At 45.6% G+C, this 26657-nt stretch overlaps 1 protein-coding gene across 3 annotated transcripts in view; it reads left to right on the forward strand.

The window, feature by feature from the left end:
- The window catches only part of nsmaf (neutral sphingomyelinase (N-SMase) activation associated factor), a 110648-nt gene that overhangs the window by 45559 nt on the left and 38432 nt on the right, over positions 1-26657 (forward strand). For all 3 annotated transcript variants that reach the window (XM_072571588.1, XM_072571590.1, XM_072571589.1), the window contains exons 13-19: positions 2017-2193; positions 2305-2384; positions 9157-9247; positions 15134-15197; positions 15301-15352; positions 15440-15560; positions 21529-21660. In XM_072571588.1, coding sequence (XP_072427689.1) covers positions 2017-2193; positions 2305-2384; positions 9157-9247; positions 15134-15197; positions 15301-15352; positions 15440-15560; positions 21529-21660 — 717 coding nt within the window. The remainder of the gene's footprint in view (positions 1-2016; positions 2194-2304; positions 2385-9156; positions 9248-15133; positions 15198-15300; positions 15353-15439; positions 15561-21528; positions 21661-26657) is intronic.

A 26657-nucleotide genomic window follows, 5' to 3' on the forward strand; every position in this document is an offset into this window, starting at 1 on the left:
GGAATGACAAACGCACCCTCCGCATTCCAAATTGCTGCAACAAATCTTTCAATTGTGTTCTTTGCTCCTGGGACTGATAGTTTACAAACCTATCCCACTTCTCCGGGACTTTGTCATTGTTTAACATATTTTGAGACACATCAAAACCCACAACATCTGGATTTGAACAAAGTTGTGGCTGGCTTAACAAACTGTGCAGTCCATCTGGATGATGCAGTGATCTTTAGTGAATCTCGGAAGAATCACATGGTACAGTTTGTAGAGCTCTTTGAACAATTAAGAGAAGCAAAACTGGTAATAAATTTAAAGGAAACAGAACTTGCGAAAGCAGAGGTGATGTTCTTGGGACATAACATCGGTCACGGAAGGTTGACCCAAGGAACCAAAGACGAAGGCCATGGAGGAATTTCCACAACCAACCTTGAAGAAAGAGGTGCCTCCATTTTTGGGACTTAACTGAATTCTACCAGAAGTTTGTTCCAAATGTCAGCAGTGTAGTGGCACCGTTAACAGATTTGCTGAAGAAGTACGCAAAATTTCGGTGGACCAAACAATGCCAGGAGGCGTTTGACAATTTAAATCAGTATTAACCACCGCACCATTTTAGCTACACCAAACTTTTTTGAAACCCTTCAAAGTTGCAATTGATGCTAGTGACATAGGAGATGGAGCCGTATTGCTACAAGATGATGATGATGATGGAACTGAACTGCTAGTTGGTTACTTTTCAAGGAAACTCAACACCCACCAGAGAAAATACTCTATGATCGAAAAAGAATTATTGAGTTTGGTACTGGCTTTACAACAATTTAATGTTTACGTGACGAACAATGTGTCAGAGACGATTGTGTACACAGATCACAATCCTCTTACATTCTTGGAAGGATTTAAAGACAAGAATATGAGACTCTTTCATTGGAGTCTTATGTCACAGATTTTTAATTTGTAAATTTTATATGCTGCGGCTTGTAGGAATGTGATAGTCGATGTGTTATTGCAGATTTAATAGATAAAGTATAGTTAAGCTTGAACAGATACCCATGTTATATATATGTGTGCAGAAGTTAATACGCCTTTGGATTAATGTCCTATGTATTTCATGGTAATGGGCTTAAGAAATAGAAAAAAAAATGAAGCCATCTTTTCATTGTGATGGTTCATTTTTTTTCTTAAGGGGGGAGGTGTTATGAAGTTGAAGGTGTGTACTGTACCTTTGAGAGAGTGAAAACTGTCAAGCTCTTGTCATGTGACTGACTTGCAGCCAGTGTGCTGCAAAATTGAAAGATGTGACATATTGTTGTATCCTCAATAACTGAGTTGTTTTCAAAGCAGTTCAAAGTTAACCAATCTGTTTAAAAGATGCCCCCAGATACTAAAACCCAATCAAATTTGAATTTTATTATTTTGACAGTATCGCACCCATGAGACGGTCCGATGTTTTGGGGTATAAAAAGCAGGCATTTTGGGCAGGTAGCCAGAGAAAGAGCACTACCTGCCATTGTCAGACAGACGGCCCGAAAACCCTCTCTGTGAAAGGTACCTTTGTCATATGAAACATCTTTGCAGCAGAAGACTGAAAGATGGCCCAGGGAGATCTACAAACAGAGGAGAATCAACACCGGAGACAACAGCCACTGTCTGGTTTTGTCAATTAATTTGCTGTAAATTTAACAGGGGCTTTTTCAGATCAGTATATGATTATAGAGTGGGAGGTAGATAACAAACCTTGAAGACAAAGGAGGCTTGGAGTAGTAAATAGTTGTTGTTTAATGTTCACTTTTGGAGTTAAAGAATAAAACTATTTTTTCTTTAAATAGTGGAATTTGGGTAGTTCTCTGTCAATCATACTTTAACAGATGGTGAGGTGAGGTGAGGTGAGCTTTTCTGCACGGTTGGTTTAATTAGTAGAAGGATTTACCACTGTGTCGTAAAAGTTTATCGAAAAAAGCTAATATTCAATTACTTTGTGAAACAGTAATTGTAATATTTATTTTCTGCCAACATTTCTTCCTGCAGAAAATCATATTACTGAACACACAGCTGAAAGCTGTATGCTCCAATGGCAAAAAGGATATCTCTCAAATTATCAGTATCTCCTGCACCTGAATAATCTGGCTGACCGCAGTTGTAATGACCTGTCTCAGTATCCCATCTTTCCTTGGATCATAGCTGATTATACCTCCTCAGAATTAGGTAACTCTCTCGATGCTGTTTTTCAAAACCATATGACCTATTGTATTTTAAATGATATATTTGCAGTAAGATGTACATAATAACCCATCTCTAACTTTTGTCTTGAAACAGATCTGTCTAATCCTGAAACATTTCGTGACCTTAGGAAGCCAGTCGGTGCCTTAAATAAAGAGCGTCTGGATCGATTGTTGGTATGGGTCCTTTTCAAATGGATAGATCATCTTTGGTGATTTAATTCTGAGCAGTCTTGAAACGGTTAAAGGTGGATAAATCCCCAGGACCTGATCAGGTGTACCCGAGAACTCTGTGGGAAGCTAGAGAAGTGATTGCTGGGCCTCTTGCTGAGATATTTGTATCATCAGTAGTCACAGGTGAGGTGCCAGAAGACTGGAGGTTGGCAAATGTGGTGCCACTGTTTAAGAAGAGTGGTAAAGACAAGCCAGGGAACTATAGACCAGTGAGCCTGACCTCGGTGGTGGGCAAGTTGTTGGAGGGAATCCTGAGGGACAGGATGTACATGTATTTGGAAAGGCAAGGACTGATACGGGATAACATGGCTTTGTGCATGGGAAATCATGTCTCTCAAACTTGATTGAGTTTTTTTGAAGAAGTAACAAAGAAGATTGAGGGCAGAGCAGTAGATGTGATCTATATGGACTTCAGTAAGGCATTCGACAAGGTTCCCCATGGGAGACTGATTAGCAAGGTTAGAGCTCATGGAATACAGGGAGAACTAGCCATTTGGATACAGAACTGGCTCAAAGGTAGAAGACAGAGAGTGGTGGTGGAGGGTTGTTTTTCAGACTGGAGGCCTGTGACCAGTGGAGTGCCACAAGGATTGGTGCTGGGTCCAATTCTTTTTGTCATTTACATAAATGATTTGGATGCGAGCATAAGAGGTACAGTTTGTAAGTTTGCAGATGACACCAAAATTGGAGGTGTAGTGGACAGCGAAGAGAGTTACCTCAGATTACAACAGGATCTTGACCAGATGGGTCAATGGGCTGAGAGGTGGCAGATGGAGTTTAATTCAGATAAATGCGAGGTGCTGCATTTTGGGAAAGCAAATCTTAGCAGCACTTATACACCTTAATGGTAAGGTCTTAGGGAGTGTTGCTGAACAAAGAGACCTTGGAGTGCAGGTTCATAGCTCTTTGAAAGTGGAGTCGCAGGTAGATAGGATAGTGAAGAAGACATTTGGTATGCTTTCCTTTATTGGTCAGAGTATTGAGTACAGGAGTTGGGAGGTCATGTTGCAGCTGTACAGGACATTGGTTAGGCCACTGTTGGAATATTGCGTGCAGTTCTGTTCTCCTTCCTATCTGAAAGATGTTGTGAAACTTGAAAGGATTCAGAAAAGATTTACAAGGATGTTGTCAGGGTTGGATGATCTGAGCTACAAGGAGAGGCTGATCAGGCTGGGGCTGTTTTCCCTGGAGCATCGGAGGCTGAGGGGTGACCTTATAGAGGTTTACAAAATTATGAGAAGCATGGATAGGGATAAACAGACAAAGTCTTTTCCCTGGGGTCTGGGAGGCCAGAACTAGAGGGCATAGGTTTAGGGTGAGAGGGGAAAGATATAAGAGACCTAAGGGGCAACTTTTTCACGCAGCGAGAGGTACGTGTATGGAATGAGCTGCCAGAGGATATGATGGAGGCTGGTACAATTGCAACATTTAAGAGGCATTTGGATGGGTATATGAATAGGAAGGATTTGGAGGGATATGGGCCGGGTGCTGGCAGGTGGGACTAGATTGGGTTGGGTTATCTGGTCAGCATGGACAGGTTGGACCGAAGGGTATGTTTCCATGCTGTACATCTTTGTGACTCTGTGACTCTCTACTTTGATAGCATTTTGAAAATCTCTTGAAAGCAATTTGGAATCCATGGGGTTCCAGATTGTCATATAAACTGGGGAAAAAATTATCAAATCGGGTGTGCAGCAGATTGTTTGTTTGTATTTCTAGCTTCAAAATCACTTTTTTTTTAGTGCAAGCTGTAGTTATGCTGGCATTTCCCATTTGCATTTATGAAATGCCAACTGCTTAAAATAGCATTGACTAAACATAAATATTTTACTGTTGCATTAGTTTTTTTAATCTGTTGAAGGATGTCTGTTAGCTCAGTTTGCTGGAAAAACGCAGCAGGTCAGGCAGCATCAAAGGAGAAGGAGAATCGACGTTTCGGGCATAAGCCCTCCTTCAGGAAATGCCGAAATGCCGATTCTCCTTCTTTGATGCTGCCTGACCTGCTGCGCTTTTCCAGCAACACCTTTTTAAGCTCTGATCCCTAGCATCTGCAGTCCTCACTTTCTCCTAACTCAGTTTGCTGGACAGCTGGTTTGTGATTTACAGTGATGCCAACAGCATGTGTTCAATTCCCACACCGACTGAGGTTCCCATGAAGGTCTGTCCTTTTCAACCTCTCTTCAGGTATGGGGTGTCTCCGGTTAAGTCGCCACCAATCAGCTCCCTGTAATGAGAGTGCAGCCCTGTGGTCTAGTAGGACTAACGCGAATTCACCCTCTATATGTTGAGCCCAGCAACAAGGTTCTTCTGAATAGTCATTCATTCATTGGCCAATCCTTCCAGATGACAATGACTGTTTTCCACTTTTAGGGTGGGTCTGTGGGTGGCTGTACACACCGATGCGTCTCCTGCAGACTCTTCAATTTGGGGCAAGTGGTGGTCAGGGGAATGGGTAGGTGGGACATTGGTGTGACAGTGCACTCCTTTCACTGTTTTCATCTGGCTTCTGCTTTTTTCCTGACAGCAGGTGCACAATGTCTTCCTGAATGTTGCTCTTGCCTTTTGGACAGTCTTGAACCAGTGATTCCCAGGTGTCAGTGGGAATACTGCAATTCGCTAGTGAGGCCTTGAGGGTATCACTGAAGCTTTTCCTGTGTCCACCTCGGGCTCGTCTGCTGTTTCAGAACTGGGAGCAGAGCACCTCATGTTGATCATGGGGACAACATACCCAGCCCATCGTAACCAATCGGAATGGGGGGTGGGGTCAATGTCTTGATACTGTGGATGTTGGCCTGTTGAGGACGCTGGTGTTGGTATGTCTTCTTTCCCAGCAGATTCACAGGATGTTGCAGAAGCTGCGTTGGTAGTACTGCTTCAGCACCTTGAGGTGCCTGCTGTAGACAGTCCACATCTCAGAACCATTTTGGAGGGTGGGATCTGCCACAGCTCTGTACCATGAGCTTGGTGTCAGATCTGATGTTGATCTGAACAGTATGTCACCACAAATACATGTTCCCATTTTGCATTTTTTTTAGCCTTTGCTCACCTGTAGAATGTGAATTTTGCAGACCCAAACCTAACAGTGATACGAATAGAAGGAATGTTGACTGCTTGTTTGTAAATCCTAATTTTTCCTCATTGAAACTCTAGGTTTTAATGTTCAGATCAGATCATTAATGGTAATATAACTTCACAGTAGGCAGAAAGGTGAAAGGAAAATGAAAACAGTTGCAGTGACTTTCAGAGTATAGGTAGATATTTGTTTGGTAAACCTAACCAAAGTAAATTTGAAAATTTATTGCTTTTGTGAATATCTTCACATAAGACAGCTTTGTGTCCAATAAGATAAAAAGAACAGGAGCTCTAAGATGCCTGTCAGGTATTTGGTGATTGTTTTTGACCACAAATGCGATGGGCTGAAGTGTCTTTTTCTGTGTTACAGATCTTTAACTCTATCCCTATGTTTATTCATTGCTGAAGAAGATCTGGTGCCCTAATCTTTGCTCAACATTAAAATTTGCAGCTTTGTTTCTTTACTAATTGTCATTGTTTAAGGACAGACAACATTAGAGCACAGTACAGGCCCTTTGGCGACCTGTGAAACCACTCTTTAGCTGATCCAACCTACACTATTCCATTATCATCCTTAGGTTTATCCAATGACCATTTAAACGCCCTTAAAGTTGGCAAAGCGCAGCAGGTCAGGCAGCATCCAAGGAGCAGGAGAATCAATGTTTCGGGCATGAGCCCTTCTTCAGGAGCCATTCCTGAAGAAGGGCTCATGCCCGAAACGTCGATTCTCCTGTTCCTTGGATGCTGCCTGACCTGCTGCACTTTTCCAGCACAACATTTTCAGCTCTGATCTCCAGCATCTGCAGTCCTCACTTTCTCCTTAAAGTTGGCAAGTCTACTACTGTTGCAGGCAGATCGTTCCATGCCCTTACTAATCTCTGAGTAAAGAACCTACCTCTTTATCTATCCTTTATCTATCACACCTCAATTTAAAGCTATGTCCCCTCGTGCTAGCCATCACCATCTGAGGAAAAAGGTTCTCACTGTCCACGCTTTCTAACCCTCTGATTATCTTATATTCAATTAAGTCACCTCTTAACCACCACCTCTCTAATGAAAACTGCCTCAAATCCCTCAGTCTTTCTTCATAAGACCTTCCCTCCAAAACAGGCAACATCCTGGTAAATCTCCTCTGCACCCTTTCCAAAGCTTCCATGTCCTTCCTATAATGCAGTGACCAGAACTGTATGCAGTATTCCAAGTGTGGCTGCACCAGAGTTTTGTACAGCTGCAAGGTGACTTCTTGGCTCTGAAACTCAATCCCTCTACCAATGAAAACTAACACCCCGTACACCACCTTATCAACCTGGGTGGCAACTTTCAGACCTATGTACATGGGCATCGCAATCTCTTTGCTCATTTACACTACCAAGAATCTTACCATTAGCCCAGTACTCTGTATTCCTGGTACCCCTTCCAAAGTGAATCCCTTTTCCACATTAACCTCCATTTGCCACCCCTCAGCCGAGCTCTGCAGCTTATCTATATCCCTCTGTAACCTGCAACATCCTTCTGCACTGTCCACAACTCTATCAACTTTAGTGTCATCAGCAAATTTACTAACCAATCCTTCTGTGCCCTCATCCAGGTCATTTATAAAAATGACAAACAGCAGCGGCCCTTAAACAAATCCTTGCAGTACACCAATAGTGACTGAACTCCAGGATGAACGTTTCCCATCAACCACCACCCTCTGTCTTCTTTCAGCTAGCCAATTTCTGATCCAAACTGCTGAATCACCCTCAATCCCATGCCTCCGTATTTTGTGCAATAGCCTACTGTGGGGAGCATTATCAAATGCTTTACTGAAATCCATAAACATCACATCAATTGCTTTACCCTCATCCATCTGTTTGGTCACCTTAAAGAACTCAATAAGGTTTGTGAGGCACGACCTACCCTTCATAAAACCATGTCAACTATCCCTAATCAAATAATTCCTTTCTACATTATTATAAATCCTATCTCTTATAATCCTTTCCAACACTTTACCCTTCTTGAACTAGGAGACAACATTTACTATCCTCCAGTCTTCTGTCACTATTTCTGTAGACAATGGTGACATAACGATCAAAGCCAAAGGCTCTGCAATCTCCTCCCTGGCTTCCCAGAGAATCCTCAGATGAATTCCATGTGGCTCAGGGAACTTACCAATTTTCACACTTTCCAGAATTGCTAACACCTCCTCCTTGTGAACCTCAGTCCCATCTATTCTCGTAGCCTGAATCTCAGTATTCTCCTCGACAACATTGCCTTTTTCCTGTGTGAATACTGATGAAGAATGTTATTTAGCGCCTCTCCTATCATCTCAGACTGCATGCATAACTTCCCACTACTGTCCTTGTTTGGCTCTAATCTTACTCTAGCCATTCTTTTATTCCTGACATACCTATAGAAAGCTTTAGGGTTTTCCATGATCCTTTCTGCTAAAAGACTTCTCACGTCCCCTCCTGGCTCCTATTAGCTCTCTCTATCGGCTGTTCCTGGCTAACTTTTAACTGTCAAGCACGCTAACTGACCCTTCGTATCTCATCTTTAAATAAGCCTCTTTCCTCTTGATAAGAGATTCAACTTATTTAGTAAACTATGGCTCCCTCACCCAACCACTTCCTTCCTGCCTGCGGCTCCAAAATCAACAAAAGCTTCAACTGCTTCCATTCAGACTTTGCTTGTTTTTGATATTGCTGAAAGTAGTGTACTCTGATTGTACTTGTGTCTGGGTTGCTTCTCCTGGCTGACATCCTATTCTCAATAAGTTTCAGCTCATTCAAAGCTGCAGATATCCTTTTTGTACCTATTGTCTACTCACTTGTAATCTTTGTATTTATTGACCAACATGCCATAAGACCAGTTCCCTCATGCCCCTCTCAAAATTGCTATCAGTCTGCTTAAATTACTTCTTAACCAAATTGTTTCCTATATTATCTGTAAAATTTTCTTCAACCCTGCAGCTTTATGAGAATGATAGATTATTTCAGTTCTGTCATCTTGTGCGTCTCCTATGTTACAGTTAATAGTTGTGCCTTCAACCATTCAGGTGTTAAGCTCTAGAATCCCATCTTAATATCTCTGCATTTCCTTAAAACCCAGCTTTGAATGAAATGCCTACACTACAACCCTGCCATACATTTTTGGCTTGACTTTCAATGTTATTTGACTTTCTTCTGTGAAATGCCTTAAGATGTGTTTCTATATTAAAATCATTATATAAATACAAGTGGTCTTGCAATTTGGTCTAAGTTCAATTATAGTGTAAGCTAAAGTTAGCTGAAATGAATTCCTACATAAAATAATATGGGACAGGGTCTACTTGGTCTCATTGTGAGCTCACGATGCAAAATTGCCTATAGATGGTGCATGTGTCAATTTCACTCAAAAAAATCATAATGTTGAGTTATATGTGAAGACATTATGCAGAGTGTGGGGCTGAAACATTTTTGGTGTAAAATAAATATGGTAATTTGCATTTGCTGTGCCTATTAACATTGAGTGCCCAAAATGGTAACATGGACCTTTCCTGTTAGTTAGCGCGAAGATGTTTGGTGTGTTGGTGACACAATGAGTTTTCAAAACATCTAGCCATGTTCTGTAAGTTGAAATCAAGTAGAGTAAATAGGAAATTCATAATGTTCTTTCATTTTAGGCTCGCTATCGGGAAATGCCTGACCCAAAATTTATGTATGGAAGTCATTATTCTTCTCCAGGCTATGTCCTCTTCTACCTTGTGAGAGTCGGTAAGGTCACATTTTTCTCTCCGACTCCTTGAATGGTGAGAAAATGAAGGATCAAGTGAAAGCAAAACCTAATAACTTCAGCTGCACCTAGCCCAGTATAATACTGTAAATTCAGGGGCTGATTCTTTCTCTACGTTACATGACTGCAGAGGAAACTCAATTATCTGGTATTCGATGATCCGAATATCGGATTATCCGATGCTTGGCTAAACTGTATCATCCAGCATTTGATTATCCAGAATTCAGTTAACCGAACAAAATACTCCCCACCCATGTCCTTCAGATAATTGAGGTCGCTCTGTATTTGAAAAAAGAATCAAATTGTACATTATGTTTAAGAACAAAGAAAGAACAGAGAAAAGTGCAATGCAGGAACAGGCCCTTCTGCCCACCAAGATTGCACCGACAGTTTTTGTTTCTGTGTCTTTGTTTTCAGAAGGGATGACTTAAGACAGATGGGTTTCTTTTTCAGTAATGGTGCAAAACTCCTGATCAAATGTGAATTTGTAATTATGTAATCTATTCTAATGCTATGCAAAAGAGAATTAATATTAAGGTAGCTGCTCCAAATGTTTATATACTATTTTATATACTATTCACCATCTTTTCACTTCAACCAAGTTCACTGTGATCACAGCTGGTTCATCCAGAAATGGCATTAGAAGAAGCAGCATTCAAAAAAGTGTTTTAGTGATCCAGTTTTAACTTGTCCAATAGTGCCCATTGCAAAGTTCCAGTACCTGCGTATAAGTCAATAAAGCTACAAAGATCTGTAGTGAAAGGGAGAAGAATAAGATAAAGATTAAGCCATTTTAGGAAGCATTGCTATGCCTCCTTTGTCGATAATTCCTCCATTCCTTTGTATAGGTGCTCATTAGGAATACATTTAAAGATAAATTAATAAATGTATTCTCCTAACTTAAGAATGCTGATATCTGGGTATCTTCTGCTATACTAGTCTCACCCCACATTTGTTATCAACTAAAATTACAAATGAAAAATCATTAGATATGTATGGTTTCACAATATATACTCTTTTAACTTGAATCAATGTTGAAATTTGAGTGTATGCTTTTAAACTGAAAATGTGTTGCTGGAAAAGCGCAGCAGGTCAGGCAGCATCCAAGGAGCAGGAGAATCGACGTTTCGGGCATGAGCCCTTCTTCAGGAATGAGGAAAGTGTGCCAAGCAGGCTAAGATAAAAGGTAGGGAGGAGGGACTTGGGGGAGGGGTGTTGGGAATGTGGTAGGTGGAAGGAGGTGAAGGTGAGGGTGATAGGCCAGAGTGGGGGTGGGGGCGGAGAGGTCAGGAAGAAGATTGCAGGTTAGGAAGGTGGTGCTGAGTTTGAGGGTTGGGACTGAGACAAGGTGGGGGGAGGGGAAATGAGGAAACTGGAGAAATCTGCATTCATCCCTTGTGGTTGGAGGGTTCCTAGAAGGAAGATGAGGTGCTCTTCCTTCAGCCGTCGTGTTGCTATGGTCTGGCGATAGAGGAGTCCAAGGACCTGCATGTCCTTGGTGGAGTGGGAGGGGGAGTTAAAGTGTTGAGCCACAGGGTGGTTGGGTTGGTTGGTGCGGGTGTTCCAGAGGTGTTCTCTGAAACAGTCGCAAGTAGGCGGCCTGTCTCCCCAATGTAGAGGAGGCCACATCGAGTGCAGCAGATGCAGTAAATGATGTGTGTGGAGGTGCAGGTGAATTTGTGGTGGATATGGAAGGATCCCTTGGGGCCTTGGAGGGAAGTAAGGGGGGAGGTGTGGGCACATGTTTTGTATTTCTTGCAGTTGCAGGGGAAGTTGCCGTGAGTGGAGGTTGGGTTGGTGGGGGGCGTGGACCTGACGTGGGAGTCACTGAGGGAGTGGTCTTTTCGGAACGCTGATAGGGGAGGGGAGGGAAATATATCCCTGGTGGTGGGGTCTGTTTGGAGGTGGCGGAAATGACAGCGGATGATACGCTGTATATGGAGGTTGGTGGGGTGGTAGGTGAGGGCCGGTGGGGTTCTGTCCTGGTGGCGGTTGGAGGGGCGGGGCTCAAGGGCGGAGGAGCGGGAAGTGGAGGAGATGCAGTGGAGAGCATCGTCGATCACCTCTGGGGGGAAATTGCAGTCTTTGAAGAAGGAGGCCATCTGGGTTGTACGGTATTGGAACTGATCCTCCTGGGAGCAGATGTGGTGGAGAAGAAGGAATTGGGAATATGGGATGGCATTTTTACAGGGGGCGGAGTGGGAGGAGGTGTAGTCTAGGTAGCTGTGGGAGTCGGTCGGTTTATAGTAAATGTCCGTGTTGATTCGGTTGCCCGAGATAGAAATGGAGGTATCTCGGAAGGGGAGGGAGGAGTCTGAGACGGTCCAGGTAAATTTGAGGTCGGGGTGGAAGGTGTTGGTAAAGTGGATGAATTGTTCAACCTCCTCGTGGGAGCATGAGGCAGCGCAGATACAATCATCGATGTAGCGGAGGAAAAGGTGGGGGATGGTGCCAGTGTAGCTGCGGAAGATGGACTGTTCCACATATCCTACTAAGAGGCAGGCGTGGGTGCTGTCCCGAACGTAGGTAGGAGTTCTTGGACTAAAGGGGACAGGACCTCGTCGAGGTATGCAGAGATGCGTTCGGTGGGACAGGAGCAGGTGGGTCGGCTGGGGCAGTCAGGTTTGTGGATTTTGGGCAGGAGGTAGAAATGGGCGGTGCGGGGTTGTGGGACTATGAGGTTGGAGGCGGTGGATGGGAGATCGCCTGAGGTGATGAGGTTATGGATGGTCTGGGAGATGATGGTTTGGTGGTGGGAGATGGGCTCATGGTCAAGGGAGCAGTAGGAGGAGGTGTCCACGAGTTGGCGTCTAGCTTCAGCGGTGTAAAGGTTGGTGCGCCAAACTACTACCACGCCTCCCTTGTCTGCCGGTTTGATAGTGAGGTTGGGGTTGGAACGGAAGGAGTGGAGGGCTATGCGTTGTGAGGGTGAGAGGTTGGAGTGGGTGAGAGTGGTGGAGAGGTTGAGGCTGTTAATGTCACGGCGGCAGTTGGTTATGAAGAGATCGAGGGCAGGTAAGAGCCAGCACGGGGTGTCCAGGTGGATGAGGTGTGTTGGAGGCGGGAGAAGGGGTCGTCAGAGGGTGGGCGGGAGTCCTGGTTGAAGAAATAGGTGCGGAGGTGAAGGCGGCAGGAGAATTGCTCGATGTCTTGCTGTGTGTTGAACTCGTTAATCTGAGAGCGTAGGGGAATGAAGCTGAAGCCTCTGCTGAGGACTGATCTTTCATCCTCAGAGAGGGGTAGTTCTGGAGGGATGGTGAAAACATGGCAGGGCTGGGAGCTAGGACCTGGTGTGGGGCTGGAGCTCGGAGTGGGGGCGGGGTTAGGCTTAGTGGCTGAGATCGTAGCGGGGCAGGCATGCAGAGGGAGATCGTCATGTTTGGAGGGAGTGGAGGGCTGCACACAACTGTTCCAACCCCAACCTCACTATCAAACCGGCAGACAAGGGAGGCGTGGTAGTAGTTTGGTGCACCGACCTTTACACCGCTGAGGCTAAACGCCAGCTCGTGGACACCTCCTCCTACTGCTCCCTTGACCATGACCCCACCTCCCACCACCAAACCATCATCTCCCAGACCATCCATAACCTCCACCTCAGGGGATCTCCCATCCACCGCCTCCAACCTCATAGTCCCACAACCCCACACCGCCCATTTCTACCTCCTACCCAAAATCCACAAACCTGACTGCCCCGGCCGACCCATTGTCTCAGCCTGCTCCTGCCCCGCCGAACTCATTTCTGCATATCTCGACACGGTCCTGTCCCCCTTAGTCCAAGAACTGCCCACCTACACTCGGGACACCACACACGCCCTCCACCTCCTCCATGATTTTTGCTTCCCCGGTCCCCGACACTTTATCTTCACCATGGACATCCAGTCCCTGTACACCACTATCCCCCATCATGAAGGACTCAAAGCCCTGCGCTTCTTCCTTTCCCACCGTACTAACCAGTACCCTTCCACTGACACCCTCCTTCGACTGACTGAACTGGTCCTCACTCTGAACAACTTCTCTTTCCAATCCTCCCACTTCCTCCAAACCAAAGGAGTAGTCATGGGCACCCACATGGGCCCCAGCTATGCCTGTCTCTTCGTCGGATATGTGGAACAGTCCATCTTCTGCAGCTACACTGGCACCACCCCCCACCTTTTCCTCCGCTACATCGATGACTGTATCGGCGCTTCCTCGTGCTCCCACGAGGAGATTGAACAGTTCATCCACTTTACCAACACCTTCCACCCCGACCTCAAATTTACCTGGACCTCTCAGACTCCTCCCTCCCCTTCCTAGATACCTCCATTTCTATCTCGGGCGACCGAATCAACACGGACATTTACTATAAACCGACTGACTCTCACAGCTACCTAGACTACACCTCCCCCCACCCTGTCCCCTGTAAAAATGCTATCCCATATTCCCAATTCCTTCGTCTCCGCCGCATCTGCTCCCAGGAGGACCAATTCCAATACTGAACAACCCAGATGGCTTCCTTCTTCAAAGACCGCAATTTCCCCCCAGACGTGATCGACGATGCTCTCCTCCACATCTCCTCCACTTCCCGCTCCTCCGCCCTTGAGCTCCGCCCCTCCCATCTCCACCAGGACAGAACCCCACTGGTCCTCACCTACCACCCCACCAACCTCCAGATATATCGTATCATCCACCGTCATTTCCGCCTCCTCCAAACGGACCCCACCACCAGGGATATATTTCCCGCCTCTCCCCTATCATCGTTCCGAAAAGACCACTCCCTCCGTGACTCCCTCGTCAGGTCCACATCACCCACCAACCCAACCTCCACTCCCGGCACCTTTCCCTGCAACCGCAAGAAATGCAAAACCTGCGCCCACACCTCCCCCCTTACTTCCCTCCGAGGCCCCAAGGGATCCTTTCATATCCACCACAAATCCACCTGCACCACCACACATCATTTACTGCATCCGCTGCACCCGATGTGGCCTCCTCTATATTGGGGAGACAGGCCACCTACTTGCGGAACGTTTCAGAGAACACCTCTGGGACACCCGGACCAACCAACAAACCCAACCACCCCGTGGCTCAACACTTCAACTCCCCCTCCCACTCCTCCAGGGACGTGCAGGTCCTTGGACTCCTCCTTCACCAGACCATAGCAACATGACAGCTGGAGGAAGAGTGCCTCATCTTCCGCCTAGGAAACCTCCAACCACAAGGGATGAACTCAGATTTCTCCAGTTTCTTCATTCCCCCCCCCCACCTTGTCCCCGTCCCATCCCTCGAACTCAGCACCACCTTCCTAACCTGCAATCTTCTTCCTGTCCTCTCTGCCCCCACCCCACTCCAGCCTATCACCCTCACCTTGACCTCCTTCCACCTATCGCATTTCCAACGCCCCTCCCGCAAGTCCCTCCTCCCTACCTTTTATCTTAGCCTGCTGGACACACTTTCCTCATTCCTGAAGAAGGGGTTCATGCCCGAAACATCGATTCTCCTGCTCCTTGGATGCTGCCTGACCTGCTGCGCTTTTCCAGCAACACATTTTCAGCTCTGATCTCCAGCATCTGCAGTCCTCACTTTCTCCTGTATTCTTTTAAAGTCCTCTTTTTTTTCTGTCAAAGTTCAACAGTACACAATGGGTTAAACTTAGAACTAATTTATCAATTATTTATTCAAAAAACTATTGATTATGGGCATTTTTAAATATAAACAGTGAGTGTGGATAATGCCATAACACCACAGAATAAAATTGGCATTTGCTTTTTACAGATGTTGTCAGAACTGTTAATATATTTGCAAATTTTTATTGTTTCTGAATTAGATAATTTTGTATATGGAAGTTTTTTCCCAAAATGAGTTTTTTTCAATTCTCTTTTTTTCCTTTTCAGCCCCTGAATATATGTTGTGTTTACAAAATGGAAAATTTGACAATGCTGACAGAATGTTCAACAGGTTAGTATTACCACCTTTAGGACAACCTGTTACATCATTATAAATATTCCTGTTTGCGTGCGCAGATCTGTATATGTGTAATCAATGTCTATACTGTGTTTAGTGTTGCAGAAACTTGGAGAAATTGTTTAGAAGGTGCAACAGACTTCAAGGAGGTAGGAGATGGTAAACATATTCATTCTACCTGAATTTGAAGAATCTAAATTCCCAATTGTTCTACTAATCATTATTTTGTTTTCTAGTTGATCCCGGAGTTTTATGGCACAAATTCCAGTTTCATTTTGAACAATTTGAAGTTGGACCTTGGGAAGAGGCAGGGAGGGAAGCTGGTAGACTCTGTAGAGCTTCCACCATGGGCTTCAGGTACTTGGGGATTATATAAATTTTAAAATTCTGATTTTCCCTTTTCCATATGTTGAGAGCGCTGAAATTCTTTCTCTTTTGGAGACTCTTGATCCATCTTGTGTTTTCCCTAAAAGACTTAAAATTATCTGAATCTGAATTGTGGACAACGGTATTGTGCATTTAATTGCCAAATTAGAACTTACTAGTTAGTAAACTTACCTTGATTTAAAAAAAAATTCTAAACTTGTCTCTCTCCATCCCACTGCTACCCAGTAGATAACTTGGGAAGGGGAAGGAGGATGTAGTAATTTGCTTGCAACTTTTTGTGTTTTATGTATTTCACCCAATTGCTTGGAATCAAATATTGAAATTCTGTTTGCTTTCAGTTCCTCCCCTGGCCTCTAGTCCATTGCCATTCTCAGTATTACGCACAAAGATGTTCTACGAGTGACATAGGCCAGCTTATCATTCTGAGTTGCCCAGAAAGGATGGTGTGGATCTTCTTGATTTGGGGAGATGATGGCCAAGTGGTATTACCCCTCTGCTACTAATCCAGAAACTCAGCTAATGTTTTGGGGACTTGGGTTCAAATCACACCACCACAGATAGTGGAATTTGAATTCGATGAAAATCTGGACTTAAGAGTCCAATGGTGATTATGAATCAATTGTTGGGAAAAACCCATCTCGTTCACTAATGTCTTTGAGGGAAGGAAATCTGCATCCTGACCTGAATTGGCCTACATGTGACTCCAGACCCACAGCCATGTTGTTGACTCTCAATTGCCCTCTGAAATGGCTTGTTGAGTGTTATTGAAGACAAAGTCCCATTTTCACATTGAAAATAACTTCCATAGTGTTGTGTGGCAGTATATCCATGCTAAATGAGAGAGTTAGAGGGCAAGCTTGCCGCTGGTTAGAATTATACTTGGCACATAGGAAGGTGGTCATGATTGTTGGAGGTCAATCATCTCAGCTCCAGGACATCTCTGATTGCACAATGTTCAGCACCATTCACGACTCCTCAGACACTGAAACAGTCCACATTCAAATGCTCAACACAAGCTAGATAATATCCAGACTTGGCCTGAGAAGTGGCAAGTAACATTTGTGCCACACAAATGCCAGGCAATGACCATCACCAATAAAACACAATCTAACTACTGCCCTTTGATGTTCAATCGTAGAATCCCTACAGTGTGGAGGCAGGCCATTTGGCCCATCGAGTCCATACCAACCCTCTGGCGAGCATCCCACCCAGACCCACACCCTACCTTATCTCTGTATTTATGACTAATCCATTTAGCCTGCACATCCCTGGACACTTGGCAATTTAGCATGGCTAATCCACCTAACCTGCCCATCTTTTGGACAATGGGAGGAAGCCCATGTAGAAATAGGGGAGAATGTGCAAACTTCACTCAGGCAGTCTCCTGAGACTGCAATAGAACCGGAATCCCTGGTGCTGTCAGGGAGCAGTACTAACCACTGAGCCACAGTGCTGCCCAATAGTCGTACCATCATTGAATCTCCCACTGGCAATATCCTGGGGGGTTACCATTGACCAGAATCTCAATTAAACTCACCACAGTAGTTAGAGTTAGTCAGAGGCTAGATTTCCTCCCACAGACCAGAGATGTCCAGGTCAGGTGGATTAGACATGTAGTATCCAGGGATTGTATAGGCTCGGTGGATTGGTCTTGGGAAATATAGGGATGAGTATGGGTGGGAAGGTCTTTGGAGGGTCACTGTGGACTCAGTGGTTTGAAGTCTCAACCATGTACCATGGATATAATGCCACACAATACAATGGAAGTTATTCTCAATGTGAAGGTGGGACTTTGTCTCCAATAACACTCAACAAGCTTAGAGCCATAGAGCCTATAGCATGGAAACAGATCGTTCAGTTCAACTAAACCATGCTGACTAGTATTCTAAATTAATCCAAACCCATTTGCCAGGATTTGGCCATATCCTTCTGAACCCTTCCTATTCATATACATATAGCAAGGGTTTAGAGAGTTTGACACCATCCTGGACTAAGCAGCCTGCTGATTGGCATCACATCTACAAGCATTCACTCCTCCATCAACACTCAGTGGCAGCAGTGTGTAATATCTACAAGATGTGCTGCAGAAATTCACAGAGATACTTAGACAGTATCTTCTAAATCCATGACCACTTCCATCTAGAATGTCAGGGGCAGCAGATACATGGGAATGCCACCATCTTCAAGTTCCCCTCCAAGCTACTCACTATCTTGACATGGAAGTATCTCACTATTTCTTTAGTGTCACTAGGTCAGAGTCCTGGAATTCCCTCCCTGATACCATTGTGCATCAATCCACAGCACATAGACTGCAGCGGTTCAAGAAGGCAGCTCACCACCACCTTCTCAAGGGCAGCGAGAGACCGACAATAAATGCTGGACCCAGCCAGCGATCCCCACATCCCATAAATGAATAAAAAAGACTATAGCCGTACTTAAAATGATTGTGATTGGGATGGAGCAAAGGTGTTGGTGATGTACGGGACAGGAGGATGTTGTGAACCAGAATGTAGGGTGTGGGGAGGATCGAGGTTTGTAAAAATGATCAAACACGCGGTTGTTGGAGTTGGTGGTTAGTATGATTTTTCTTATAATTTTGGGAAGAACAGGCTTTGGCTGTAATAACATTATGAATGAAGCTGTTGGTCTGAGGCTTGTAACTGAAAATTGGTTTCTAACCTTAAAGGAGAAAGTGAGGACTGCAGATGCTGGAGATCAGAGCTGAAAATGTGTTGTTGGAAAAGCGCAGCAAGTCAGGCAGCATCCAAGGAGCAGGAGAATCGACGTTTCGGGCATGAGCCCTTCTTCAGGAATGAGGGAAGTGTGTCCAGCAGGCTAAGATAAAAGGTAGGGAGCAGGGACTTGGGGGAGGGGCGTTGGGAATGTGATAGGTGGAAGGAGGTTAAGGTGAGGATGATAGGCCGGGGTGGGGGCGGAGAGGTCAGGATGAAGATTGCAGTTAGGAAGGTGGTGCTGAGTTTGAGGGTTGGGACTGAGACAAGGTGGGGGGATGGCAAATGAGGAAACCGGAGAAATCTGCATTCATCCCTTGTGGTTCTTCTTCCAACCGTCGTGTTGCTATAGTCTGGCAATGAAGGAGTCCAAGGGCCTGCATGTCGTTGGTGGAGTGGGAGGGGGAGTTGAAGTGTTGAGCCACGGGATGGTTGGGTTGGTTGGTCCGGGTGTCCCAGAGGTGTTCTCTGAAACGTTCCGCAAGTTGGCGGCCTGTCTCCCCAGTATTGAGGAGGCCACATCGGGTGCAGCAGATGCAGAAAATGATGTGTGTGGAGGTGCAGGTGAATTTGTGGCGGATATGGAAGGATCCCTTGGGGCCTTGGAGGGAAGTAAGGGGGGAGGTGTGGGCGCAAGTTTTGCATTTCTTGCAGTTGCAGGGAAAGGTGCCGGGAGTGGAGGTTGGCTTGGTGGGTGATGTGGACCTGACGAGGGAGTCAGAGAGGGAGTGGTCTTTTCAGAACGCTGATAGGGGAGGGGTGGGAAATATATCCCTGGTGGTGGGGTCCGTTTGGAGGAGGCGGAAATGACGATAGATGATGCAAAGTATATGGAGGTTGGTGGGGTGGTAGGTGAGGACCAGTGGGGTTCTGTCCTGGTGGCGATTGGAGGGGTGGGGCTGAAGGGCGGAGGAGCAGGAAGTGGAGGAGATGCGGTGGAGGGCATCGTCGACCACGTCTGAGGGGAAATTGTGGTCTTTGAAGGAGGAGGCCATCTGGGTTGTACGGTATTGGAACTGGTCCTCCTGGGAGCAGATGCGGCAGAGACGAAGGAATTGGGAATATGGGATTGCATTTTTACAGGGGGCAGGATGGGAGGAGGTGTAGTCTAGGTAGCTGTGGGAGTCGGTCGGTTTATAGTAAATGTCCGTGTTGATTCGGTCGCCTGAGATAGAAATGGAGAGGTCTAGGAAGGGGAGGGAGGAGTCTGAGACGGTCCAGGTAAATTTGAGGTTGGGGTGGAAGGTGTTGGTAAAGTGGATGAACTGTTCAACCACCTCGTGGGAGCACGAGGCAGCCCCGATACAGTCATCGATGTAGCAGAGGAAAAGGTGGGTGTTGGTGCCAGTGTAGCTGCGGAAGATGGACTGTTCCACATATCCTACGAAGAGGCAGGCATAGCTGGTGCCCATGTGGGTGCCCATGGCTACTCCAAACCAAATCAAACCAAAGGAGTAGCCATGGGCATCTGCTTGGACCCCAGCTATGCCTGCCTCTTCGTAGGATATGTGGAACCCTCCATCTTCAGCAGCTACACTGGCACCACCCCCCACCTTTTCCTCCGCTACATCGATGACTGTAACGGGGCTGCCTCGTGCTCCCACGAGGAGGTTGAACAGTTTATCCACTTTACCAATACCTTCCACCCCGACCTCAAATTCACCTGGACCATGTCAGACTCCTCCCTCCCCTTCCTAGACCTCTCCATTTCTATCTCGGGCGACCGAATCAACACTGGCATTTACTATAAACCGACCGACTCCCACAGCTACCTAGACTACACCTCCTCCCACCCTGCCCCCTGTAAAAACGCCAATTCCTTCGTCTCCGCCGCATCTGCTCCCAGGAGGACCAGTTCCAATACCATACAACCTATATGGCCTCCTTCTTCAAAGACCGCAATTTCCCCCCAGACGTGATCGACGATGCTCTCCACCGCATCTCCTCCACTTCCTGCTCCTCCGCCCTTGAGCTCCGCCCCTCCAATCGCCACCAGGACAGAACCCCACTGGTCCTCACCTACCACCCCACCAACCTCCATATACATCACATCATCCGCCGTCTTTTCCGCCACCTCCAAACAGACCCCACCACCAGGGATATATTTCCCTCCCCTCCCCTATCATCGTTCCGAAACGACCACTCCCTCTGTGACTCCCTCGTCAGGTCCACACCCCCCACCAAGCCAACCTCCCCGCCCGGCACCTTCCCCTGCAACCGCAAGAAATGCAAAACTTGCGCCCACACCTCCCCCCTTACTTCCCTCCAAGGCCCCAAGGGATCCTTCCATATTCACCACAAATTCACCTGCACTTCCACACACATCATTTACTGCATTCGCTGCACCCAATGTGGCCGGCTCTATATTGGGGAGACAGGCCGCCTACTTGCGGAACGTTTCAGAGAACACCTCTGGGACACCCGGACCAACCAACCCAAACACCCCGTGGCTCAACACTTTAACTCCCCCTCCCACTCCACCAAGGACATGCAGGTCCTTGGACTCCTCCATCGCCAGACCATAGCAACATGACGGCTGGAGGAAGAGCGCCTCATCTTCCGCCTAGGAACCCTCCAACCACAAGGGATGAACTCAGATTTCTCCAGTTTCCTTGTTTCCCCTCCCCCCACTTTGTCTCAGTCCCAACCCTCGAACTCAGCATCACCTTCCTAACCTGAAATCTTCCTGACCTCTCCGGCTATCACCCTTACCTTTACCTCCTTCCACCTATCGCATTTTCAATGCCCCTCCCCAAGTCCCTCCTCCCTACCTTTTACCTTAGCCTGCTTGGCACACTTACCTCATTCCGAAAGAACGGCTCATGCCCGAATCGTCGATTCTCCTGCTCCTTGGATGCTGCCTGACCTGCTGTGCTTTTCTAACCTTAAATACCTTTGCTTAGGTAGTTAAGCTTTGGCCCTCCCCTGTTTTAGATAAGACATGGGAATAACTCCATGTACAGAGTGTATGCTTCCAGCAGTTAGTACCTTAAATGGAAGAATTCCTCTACACAAATACGAACAGCGACACTTTAGAACACAGTGGATAACTTGAAACTAATTGAAAGGTGAACAAAATCGAACCATCCAACCAATTTTAAAGCTGCATCCAAGCTGAACCTGCTATGTTGTGTATTCTGTTATAATAGATTTGCTCTATGTGTTGATGTGGCTAAACTAGAGTTAAAATGAATTGTGCCCTTTAGGCCCTGATGATTTCCTCCAGAAGAACAGGGATGCTCTGGAGAGTCAGTATGTTTCTGAACATCTGCATGAATGGATCGATCTCATATTTGGCTACAAACAAAAGGGGAGTGAAGCTATTGCAGCCTGTAATGGTATGAATTTTCCAGAATTGACTGAAGAAAAATATATTTTTTTTAATTCTTTAAACTTGGCGAGTTTTCAGAAGATTTGTAGCTCAGGTTGAGTTTTTGGATGTAGGTTTGCTCGATACGCTGGAACGTTCATTTCCAGACATTTCGTTACCATACTAGGTAACATCTTCAGTGGGCCTCAGGCGAAGCGCTGCTGAAAATTCCTGCTTACTGTTTGTGTTTGGGTTTCTTTGGGTTGGTGACATCATTTCCTGTGGTGGTGATATTTCCTGTGAAGTAAAACAGCAACTAATGAACTTGAAAGACCCTATGCAGACAACAAGCAAAACTAATGTTATTTACAAAATACCGTGCAAGGACTGTAACAAACACTATATTGGACAAACAGGCAGGAAACTAGACTCCAGAGTACATGAACACCAACAAGCCACAAAAAGACATAATCCTCTTTCACTAGTATCCTTACATATGGATGAGGAAGGACACCACTTTGACTGGGTCAAGCCAAACAGAGACATGCACGAGAATTCCCAGAAGCATTGCATTCCAACTGGAACTCTATCAACAAACATATCGAGTTAGACTCCATCTACCATCCCCTAAGACAAGGAACAGGAAGTGACTTCACCACAGGAAATAACATTACCAAACCAAAGAAACCCTAACATAAAAATAGAAAGCAGGAATTAACAGCAGTGCTTCGTCTGAGGCCCACTGAAGATGTTGCAATAGACAACAGGTGCAGGAGTAGGCCATTCTGCCCTTCGAGCCTGCACCACCATTCAATATGATCATGGCTGATCATCCTTAATCAGTATCCTGTTCCTGCCTTATCTCCATAACCCTTGATTCCACTATCCTAAAGAGCTCTATCCAACTCTTTCTTAAATGAATCCAGAGGCTGGGCCTCCACTGCCCTCTGGGGCAGAGCATTCCACACAGCCACCACTCTCTGGGTGAAGAAGTTTCTCCTCATCTCTGTCCTAAATGGTCTACCTCGTATTTTTAAGCTGTGTCCTCTGGTTCGGCACTCACCCATCAGCGGAAACATGTTCCCTGCCTCCAGAGTGTCCAATCCTTTAATAATCTTATATGTCTCAATCAGATCCCTTCTCAGTCTTCTCAACTCAAGGGTATACAAGCCCAGTCGCTCCAGTCTTTCAGCGTAAGGTCATCCTGCCATTCCAGGAATTGACCTTGTGAACCATCGCTGCACTCCTTCAATAGCCAGAATGTCTTCCCTCAAATTTGGAGACCTGAACTGCACACAATATTCCAGGTGTGGTCTCACCAGGGTCCTGTACAGCTGCAGAAGAACCTCTTTGCTTCTATACTCAAACCCTCTTGTTATGAAGGCCAGCATGCTATTAGCCTTCTTCACTACCTGCTGTACCTGCATGCCTACCTTCATTGACTGGTGTACAAGAACACCTAGATCTCTTTGTACTGCCCCTTTACCTAAATTGATTCCATTGAGGTAGTAATCTGCCTTCCTGTTCTTGCCACCAAAGTGGATAACCATATGTTTATCCACATTAAACTGCATCTGCCATGCATCTGACCACTCACCTAACCTGTCCAGGTCACCCGGTAATCTCCTAACATCCTCCTCACATTTCACCTTGCCACCCATCTTTGTATCATCAGCAAATTTGCTAATGTTATTACTGATACCATCTTCTATATCATTAATATATATTGTAAAAAAACTGCGTTCCCAGCACTGATCCCTGCGGTACCCCACTGGTCACTGCCTCCCATTCCGAAATGGAGCCGTTTATCACTACTCTTTTGTTTCCTGTCAGCCAACCAACTTTCAATCCAAGTTAGTACTTTGCCCCCAATACCATGTGCCCTAATTTTGCTCACTAACCTCCAATGTGGACTTTATCAAAAGCTTTCTGAAAGTTCAGGTACACTACATCTACTGGATCTCCCTCGTCCATCTTCAGAGTTACATCCTCAAAAAATTCCAGAAGATTAGTCAAGCATGATTTCCCCTTCATAAATCCATGCTGACTCTGACCTATCCTGTTACTGCTATCCAGATGTGTCATAATTTCATCCTTTATAATAGACTCCAGCATCTTTCCCACCACTGAGGTCAGACTAACTGGTCTATAATTTCCTGTTTTCTTTCTCCCACCTTTCTTAAAAAGTGGTACAACATTAGCCACCCTCCAATCCGCAGGAACTGATCCCGAATCTATCGAACTCTGGAAAATAATCACCAACGCATCCACAATTTCTCGAGCCACCTCCTTCAGTACCCTGGGATGTAGACCATCAGGTCCTGGGGACTTATCAACCTTCAGACCTAACAGTCTCTCCAACACCAATTCCTGGCAAATATAAATTCCCTTCAGTTCAGGTCCTTCAGCCACTGTTACCTCAGGGAGATTGCTTGTGTCTTCCCCAGTGAACATAGATCTGAAGTCCAATTCAATTCTTCTTCCATTTCTTTGTTCCCTGTAATCTATTCCCCTGTTTCTGTCTTCAAGGGCCCAATTTTAGTCTTAACCATTTTTTTGCCTTTCACATACCTAAAAAAGCTTTTACTATCCTCCTTTATATTTTTGGCCAGTTTACCTTCATACCTCATTTTTTTCTCTGCGTATTTCCTTCTTAGTAATCCTCTGTTGTTCTTTAAAAGCTTCCCAGTCCTCCATTTTCCCACTTATCTTTGCTATGTTATACTTTTTCTCTTTTAACTTTATATGTTTCTTAACTTCCCTCGTCAGCCACAGCCACCCGTGCCTCCTCCTAGGATCTTTCTTCTTTTTTGGAATGAAGTGATCCTGTATCTTCTGCATTTTACACAGAAATATCTGCCAATGTTCCTCCACTGTCATCCCTGCTAAGATATTGCACCATTGAACTTTGGCCAGCTCCTCCCTCACAGCTCCATGGTTCCCTTTTATTCAACAGAAGTATTGTCACTTCCGATTGTACCCTCTCCTTCTCAAATTGCAGATTGAAGTTTATTGTATTATGGTCACTACTTCCCAATGGCTCCTTCACTTCGAGGTCCCTGACCAATTCTGGTTGGTTGCACAATACCAAATCCAGAATTGCTTTCTCCCTGGTAGGCTCCAGCACCAGCTGTTCTAAGAATCCATCTCGGAGGCACTCCACAAAGTCTCTTTCTTGAGGTCCAATACCATCCTGATTCTCCCAGTCTACCTGCATGTTGAAATCCCCCATAACAACTGTAGTAACATCTTTGTGACAGGCCAATTTCAGGTCCTGATTCAACTTACATCCGACATCCAGACTACAGTTTGGGGGCCTGTAGCTAACTCCCAAGAGGGTCTTTTTACCCTTAGAATTTCTCAGCTCTATCCACACTGACTCTACATCCCCTGATTCTAGGTCCCCCCGCGCAAGGGACTGAATATCATCCCTTCCCAACATGGCCACCCCACCCCCTCTGCCCGTCAGTCTGTCCTTACGATAGCACGTGTTGCCTTGAATATTCATTTCCCAGGCCCTGTCCACTTGAAGCCACGTCTCAGATATCCCCACAATATCGTATCTGCCAAGTTCCAAAAGAGCCTCAAGCTCATCCATCTTATTTCTAATGCTTTGTGCATTCATGTATAGTATTTTTAATTTGTTACTGCCCTCACCCTTCCCATCAACTCCTAACTCACTCAACCTTACAGTATGATCCCTTTTTGAGTTTTCTGCTTCATTGATACAGTTGTCTTTCTTGACTTCCCTTGTTCTAACTTTCCCTTCAATTTCCTCCTTAAACATCCAGTTTCCCCCCCCCCCCCCCCCCCCACTAGTTATCTAATAGGGTGACGAAACATCTGGAAGTGAACCTTCCAGCTCAGCGAGCAAACCTGCATTTAAAATTCTTTAAGCTTTAAGTCGTCAGAATGAAGAATTTTTAGTTAAGTAAAAAATACAATGCTAAGGATAAGATATGTTTCCTGCGCCAGTTATTAGTGGCAGAGAAGTCAAAATGTTGAATTCAGAAGCATAAAATGTTTTCAAGTTAAAGCCTGAAAGATGTCATTAAAAGTGGAACTTGTAAAGTCTGAATAGAAGGATTCAATTTTCATACTTTTTCACTGTACATTGATTCAGAGTTAGAAATAGTGTACTATCATTGTTTGAGGAGAAAGTAAGGATCGCAGATGCAGAAGAATCAGAGTTAAGAGAGTGTGGTACAGGAACAAGCACAGCAGGTCAGGCAGCATCCAAGGAGCAGGAGAGTTGACTTTCAGGCTTAATCCTTCTTCAGGACCATCCTGCGGCCACCTCCAACAACAAAATTTCCATGGCCTCCACAGAACACACCAATCCCACGGCCCATACCTCCGACCGTGCCACTTCTGTCCCTGTGGGTGTCACCTACCGATGTTACTTCTGCTGCCAGTGATGACCTACCCCACCCCCAAACGCCACTGTCATCAACTACTCTTCTCCACAGATGCTGTCAGTCACGTAACTGCCCACATCACCATGGTCACATGAACGCACGCCCACACACTCCCACTTCAGAGACAGTGTCCACCCCCACTCCCAATTCCAGTCCTACACTAGACCCCAGTCTCAAGGCCTGCTGGGTATTTACCATCCCTCCTGACCTTCCCCTCACTGGCGAAAATGGTCAGTCCTCAGCAAAGCACTCACCTACATTCCACTCTGCCCCCATGTGACTGAATTCCATACTTGCCATGATGTTAAACTCCTCTTCTGTCACCTCTGCCTCTGTACCTAAATTTTCGATCTTGACTTCCACACACTCTGCTGCCTCCAACAAACTCCAAGGGTCCTGGCAGAAGGGTTATGCCTGAACTATCAATTCCCTTGCTCCTCAGCTGTTGTCTGACCTGATGTGCTTTTTCCAGCGTCACACTTTATCAACCTCTACTACTACTACTACCACCCAGTCCCTGTGATGGGAACTCTCCATAAACTGTTTTTATGTTCATATTTTATGCAGGCATCAGTAAGCTCAGTGTACAGTATTAGACCTGATTAAG

Source organism: Chiloscyllium punctatum, chromosome 5, assembly GCF_047496795.1.
Source record: "Chiloscyllium punctatum isolate Juve2018m chromosome 5, sChiPun1.3, whole genome shotgun sequence".
Taxonomy (NCBI): domain Eukaryota; kingdom Metazoa; phylum Chordata; class Chondrichthyes; order Orectolobiformes; family Hemiscylliidae; genus Chiloscyllium; species Chiloscyllium punctatum.